The 6,426-nt window shown below is 41.1% G+C and overlaps 1 protein-coding gene across 4 annotated transcripts; it reads right to left on the reverse strand.

Moving 5' to 3' along the window:
* Positions 1–58: 58 nt before the first annotated feature.
* On the reverse strand, positions 59–6,055 carry fsta (follistatin a). 4 transcript variants are annotated; one of them, XM_005738184.1, is made up of 6 exons: positions 5,873–6,055; positions 4,547–4,738; positions 4,149–4,367; positions 3,797–4,021; positions 2,965–3,195; positions 59–1,186 (listed from the first exon to the last, which is right to left on the reverse strand). In XM_005738184.1, the coding sequence occupies exons 1-6, from the start codon at positions 5,961–5,963 to the stop codon at positions 1,098–1,100; spliced, it is 1,047 nt and encodes a 348-aa protein (XP_005738241.1). In that variant the 5' UTR covers positions 5,964–6,055; the 3' UTR covers positions 59–1,097. The 4 variants fall into 4 exon arrangements, with proteins under 4 accessions (XP_005738241.1, XP_005738240.1, XP_005738243.1 ...); XM_005738183.1 differs by having other exon boundaries at positions 4,541–4,738; XM_005738186.1 differs by having other exon boundaries at positions 1,118–1,581; positions 4,541–4,738.
* Positions 6,056–6,426: the final 371 nt, after the last annotated feature.

Consider the following 6,426-nt stretch of genomic DNA (forward strand, 5'->3'; position numbering starts at 1 on the left):
TGTCTAATAAATAATCCACCAGAGTCAGATAAAATTATAAGGAAAAAAAAAACTTTTATTGATTCACTCTTCATATCTGTACAAATACCATCAAACTTTGTATGTACATATGACATTTACATAAAAAATACAAAACTATATATTCATAACAGAATTTTGTATTTCTCTTGTGATGTTTGAAAACAAAAAAATGCATTCTGAGGAGAAAAAAAAACAAATAAAAAGAAACAAAGTGAAGAAGTCAGATATAGTGTAGAGTTTTGCAGTATGTTAGTCCTAGTGTAGCTCTGTGAGAGCAGTACGGAGTACATTGGCAAGAAGACAGCTCACAAATGTTAATGGCACATTGTTTCCAAAGTAATCAAGTATTGCCCAAACTTACCTCTAATGTAGTGAGACAAAATAAAAGTTATATTTAATTATGTCTACAGTCTCCATGTGGAAACAAACCTAAAGGGCTAAAACTGAAGGAAACTTAAAACTAAGAAAAGAAAAAACTAAATGGCTCTTTTTTTCTTTTCTATTCCATCACTGCTGTGTTGCACCATTTACAGTGCTCTTTTGCAAAACCATTGAGAGAATCCCTTTGGTCAGTAATTATAGTTGTAAACAAACCAGACACACTTCTGTACATAAAATGATTGATATATTTCCCAATAAATAAACACACAGCCTAAACATGCATTTATGTATGTGTGACATAAACATCTGTGATAGAGATTTGACAGAAACAAGCAGATTTTTTACAGCTCAGGGAATGCAATTTACAGCTTGAAGAGGACTTATACTTACACGGTACCATGAAAAATAAATAACACTGCTTTTCTTTGGACAAATATATTTCTTCATGATAAAAAAAGAAAGTAAAAGGGAAAACAACAAAAAAGGGAAATGAGTGGTAACACAATATATCATGGTAGGTGATAGCCTGACAATGTAAATGTATAATTTATAAAACACAAAAAGTATAAATAAACATCTAGCAGACTGAACTATATGTATACTTCCTTTTTCTTTAAAAAATAAATAAGCATACACATAATGTACAGTATGGACATGATTCCTTGCCCTAGGACTGTTCCCCTAGTGATGTGAGCCTATCCATCCAGTATAGAAGATAAATGGACATAGGCCATGTAGTCTGAGTCCTCATCTTCCTCATCCTCCTCCTGGTCTTCTGTAATGGCTATATGGGAGAATATATGGTAGCTGTTGTATGAATATGGACCACAACAGCGCAGAATATCACTGTCAAAAAAATAAATCTCACAATTAAGCCACTGGCACACAGCCTCCTTTCTGTTTCTTTCTTTTGTGTATATGATTATGTTTGTGTGAGGAAGAGTCTGTGTGACTTGGCAGCAGTAGTTGCTGTGGCATCCCCAATTAATTATACAATGTCCATTTACATAATCGAGCAAGTCAGGGCTGCAACATGAGAAAAAGGAGCGACAATGGAAAGGATCGGCAAGTTGGAGGTTAGGGGAAGGTCACGAGGTGGGTTAAGGGGAGGATGGGAAGCAGGTTTAGGGGCACTGGGGATGATGGTTCCAGTGGCTCAGGTCTCTTTTGAGCAGATTCCTGAAAGCAGACACACATAACACAGAAAAGTGCTTTTGTGTTCTTGGACTCGCTATAGTTTCTTTTCTCTGATTACTAATATTTTCGCTTCTGGCTCAAACGAACAGGGAGGGAGGACTCTGTGTCACAGCCTGACCTTAGCAAGCAGGTCAGAGATCGTTAGCACAGTTCTGAGGTATATTCTTTTTCTTTTTACACAAGAGATTTACATTGGACACATAAAAAAGCACACAAGCAAGCACAAGGGCAACGATACATGAAAACACAGGTAGTCCCTCATTAATCCAAAAGGAGTTTTGATACACGATACAGTCACTGGAAGCGGTATGAATGGGTTAGCTAATGAACGTTTTTCTGATGATGGGATGGGAAGTAAGGGAGCGTGGATCAACAAGCTTATGCTCAATCTGCACACTGTAAATTATGACTTTTAGCCCATGAGGTGATCATAAAGTTGGTCCCTTGGACTTCATTGCAAACCTTAATCACATTATATTAAGCCAGTTAGGAAAAACAAACAAACAACCTTCTAAATAGAAATTTGGAATGTCAATTTGAAACTACCTCAAAGCTGTTGTTAAATTTAGTATTTTGTCTGGAGATTTGTGGGTTAATAAATAGCTCACACTGGTCTATGACAGGCAGTTCACATGAATCTTAGTGTACAAATCCATCATTGTTATCAATGGTACCAATGTTACAATCACCTTATGCACGTCATACGTCTGTTTAAACACATTCTTTTTTTAACTGACGTGTTGGCAGGGTGGTTTATGTCACAAGAGTCAGTGCATTTTGAATAAATTGATTATAGCCAAAAATAAAATAAAAAATAAAGAAAATAGACCATTTCCAGGGAATTAACAATGTGACCATGGAATTTACAAGCTGTAAAGATTTGGACATTAAACCATTAATGACTGAAAAAATACTGCATGGGATTTAAGGCAACCTGCTCCCGCAGGTCACTAGCATGACCATAGACACACCTATTTTCTCAGAAAGTATAGATCCACTGCAAACAGTTTGCTGATATAAGTTTTTCGCGCATCTTTCTGTTAGCAGGATTTGCAGAATTGGGAAAACGTGAAAACAAAACGAAAATTAAACAAAAAAACAACATGAGAACAAAAGCCAGCAACGAGGACAATGTCATGCAAGTTCTTCCATTCCCCAAGTCTTTTCTGCTTGCTTAAGCGGTGGTTGGTGATGTGGCCAGGGTGGGAGCTCAGGGAAAATCAGGGTAGGTGGAAGGTGGGGGGCAATTTCACAGGAGGTTTTTGTTGGGAAAGAAACATAGAATATTGTCTTTTGCTCAGAGAAGGAGGGGAGGATTTTGTTTCTTTCTTTTCTTTTTATATTTTGCTTTTGTAATTTACTTACAGTTGCAAGATCCTAAGTGTTTGACTTCAAGCAGCACCCCCATTGAGCAAGCAGCTTGCTTCATGGCACATTCACTGGGATATGTGGTGTTGTCGCTGGCACACACCGCCTCATCTGTCCTACTCTCCGGACAGGACTCATCGCACAATGAGCAACGGCCTCGGCCCATCCGAGCATCCCACAGACACTTCTTCCCCGTGCTGCACTGGATATCCTCACATGACTTGGCCTCTGGGAGAAGAAAGAAGGAAATAAGGAGAGAGGAAATCTTTGATTAGATGGATTATCATGAATGTTTTTCAAGCAGGATCAAATGACTACCTAGTTTTTTAGAGAATTAGAGAGAATAAAAACGAAATCCTACTTTACAGGATAAGGCCTCGTGGTGTGGAACAGAAAGCTTTGTTTTTAATTAGCCTTTTAAAGACTACAAGACTGAAATTGACTACTATCTGTGTAAGAATCAATCTGACTCAAAACTTGAAGCATGTCTTCATGGCCCCCAGCACTCCCCTGTTTTCCTCCATCCCCCTCCCCCTCTCATTCCCTCTTTCCCAAATGGGAAAGTGCTGCCAACATCAGGAAATAATAAGATGTCTATCATTTCTTGAGCAAACACAAGCAACTACCAAACACACATTCTCTCTAAGACCCCCTCCTCACTGGAATGTTGGCAAAAATGAGCAGTGAATTACTGCAGAGCTGGCCAGAAAGAAAATGCACTCAAACAGTTTTCAGTGTCGGTGACTGCTGCACCTCTCTCTCTCTCTCTCTCTCTCTCTCTCTCGGGGAGTAAAGTCTCACGCTTTCATGCGTGTAGCTGCAGACTTACTGATGCATTTCCCCTCATATGCCACTCCAATAGACCTGCCGAGGAGACAGGTAGCTCTTCTCAGGTGACACGCGCTGGCATAGATGATCCCATCGTTTCCACACAGGTATTGCTCGGGCGACGTCGCCTCGGGGCAAATCCGATTACACGTCACACAATACGCGTTGTTGGTCTGGTCTACGACGCATGTGGAGCTGCCGGGGCACAAGACGTCACGGCACGTTTCTGGCGAAACAAAGACATTGGGAGAGTTGTGTGAAAATGACACGAAATGCAAGAAATACAAGAAAGCGACGGATTCTTTCTGGCTCGCTCAGCTTTCAGAAATGTGGTGACAGTTCCATTTACTTACTCTTGCATTTGCCCTGGTACTGTACGTCCAGATCGGGATGACCTTTGCATTTAGCTTTTAGCAGTGCGCATTCGTCTTTGTAGGTCTTTCCATCAGAGCCGCAGACAGGTCCTTTCCAGGTGATGTTGGAGCAGTCTGGTGCGCACACGCAGCGCGGCTTGCTTCTTCGGTTCAACTTGCACCTCTTTCCGGGCCCACAGTCAACATTGTCGCAGGTTTCTAAAACAAAAGCTCTGTGTTATGTGATGCTAATGAGGATTTCTTTTCCCCCTGGTGTGTATTCTGGCGCGTAAAGTAATGGGACAATTACGCAAACCAGAGCACCAGTTTAATTCATTAACCAAAATGAGTGATTACATGTAATGTGAGAAAACGAAGGAAAATGAGTGCACCTCCACCTTTGCAAGGTATGCAATTGGGAGCTCCGCCATTGAAGATCATCCACCTAAAGAGCGTGCTGTTGGGGACGTCCTCCTCGGTCCAGGACGTCCCCAGTCTTCCACTCCGACAGCACTCCTCCCTGCTCATCCCGGGCATGTAGAGCACCTGGCACCTCCCGTTTTTCCCCTGCTGCAACCAACAGTTCCCAGCTGTAGACAAAAAAAACAAAAAAGCTCGAATGCCGCATGTTGGACGTCTAAAAACCCGCTGACCCAGACTCAATATACACACGCAGCCGTATTATCCGAGACGCTCCCTCCCTCCCTTTTCGCCCTCCCGACAGTATTTTGTCTGATTTTTTTTTTTTTTTGCGAGACTGTTAACACTTGCCTATCCCAACTGTGACTGACAGCCCTTACAATGCAGCCATAACCAAAAAAGTAAGAAGAATCTTCGGAGGGGGGTTGTCTTTTATTCCCAGTGTCTGCTTGCTATCACTGGACAGAAACGGGAGCGTCTAGACAGCGTTAAATAGCAGCCAATCTTTCTCCTTTAGAAAACCACGGTTTTTAGGTAACAAGGCTACACACAGCACCGTCTCCAACGCCTCACTCACTACGTTATCCCAGACAGCAACCAGACAATGACTTACTTATTAAATAAAAGCAATGTAAAGTTTATTTCAGAGATATTAAAATGTGATACATAACAGTTTTTCCAGTTACATGCCTAAAATATTACTTCCCACAGACAGTAACAGCATGTTTAAACCGACAAAGACACAAACACATTTTTTAAAATCTTCATGAGATAGTGTGTTTCTTATGCTGAATTGAAATATGTCCCCGAAACCATGAATGATGGGTGCAAAAGCCTGCATAGGTATAAAACTGCAACTGTGTTTGCATACAATGCAGAAAGGCTACTTGCGGGAAATGTATAAATAACACGCTCACAGTGGATATTCTGAAGTTTGTTGGAGGATTGACAACAACATCGCGGAATGCTAAACGCTCACACAGTTGCAAAAATATGTTCAGGTATTGTGAAAGACTGTCACCAACACGGCGTGGCGGCTGTAGTTCGCGCGCATGGTGACGACTGCAAAACTTGCCATATAATCTCACTTTGAAGTGTACCACAGGGCACCTGTTTTCTATACGCTTTACGCAATCACTGCCTGATGTAGAGAGACTTTTATCAAGAAACTTTGAAAAGTTTTTCGGTGGCAGCAAGTGGAAGACACCCCCGCGAGTTCTGTGACTGACAGCAGTGCACGTTTTTAAAAAGAAAAAAGAAAAAAAGCGAAAGAGAATAAAAGGAAATTGATAAGGAGAGCTTACCTTGAACTTTTTGATGTTCCATGAGGTGACAAAGCCATAAGAACAAGAGAAAAATGCCCGGGTGAAGGTGGTGTTTCAGCATCCCAAACATGATGGAGAGGCAAAGTGAACCACGTATTTGACACAGGCAGCGCAAAAGTAATCTGCTTAAGGTGGCAGTGTTGAATAAGTGTCAGTCTGAGAATGCAGCCTCTCTTTAAATCTATAAGGGGTCTCGGGTTGACTGTCTCTGGTGGGCGGTCTCCTCTTCTATGGGGGTGGGGAAATCTTTTTTTTTTCCTTACCAAAGTTCTTTCAATCCCAATCAGGTGACATCGTTACTAGCAACTTTCTCTTTGCCGCAATAATTAAAGGATATGAAAATACTTGAAAGAAAACACCATACTTGGAGCTCAGGCACTCTGCAGAGAAAGAAAGCGCAAGATGGAAAAAAGTATGAGCTGATATAAAAATGTTGTTGTTGTTTTGAAATCAACACTGTTCCCGAAGTTTAATTTTAACCCCTGTGATACTTTCATCACATCATTTATTCACTTTCACGTGATTCCTCGTGG

Source organism: Pundamilia nyererei, unplaced genomic scaffold, assembly GCF_000239375.1.
Source record: "Pundamilia nyererei isolate P.nyererei 1_Seehausen unplaced genomic scaffold, PunNye1.0 scaffold00082, whole genome shotgun sequence".
NCBI classification, from domain to species: Eukaryota; Metazoa; Chordata; class Actinopteri; order Cichliformes; family Cichlidae; genus Pundamilia; species Pundamilia nyererei.

What these genes read in the sequence shown, in the direction of transcription:
- fsta (XM_005738183.1), bottom strand. Translation starts at nt 5,963, where the DNA reads ATGTTTGGGATGCTGAAACACCACCTTCACCCGGGCATTTTTCTCTTG. An exon ending in ATATGAGGGGAAATGCATCA is followed by an intron (nt 3,196 to 3,796) that starts GTAAGTCTGCAG and finishes TTCTTCTCCCAG; the next exon opens with AGGCCAAGTCATGTGAGGAT. An exon ending in ACACTTAGGATCTTGCAACT is followed by an intron (nt 1,187 to 2,964) that starts GTAAGTAAATTA and finishes TCTCCCATATAG; the next exon opens with CCATTACAGAAGACCAGGAG.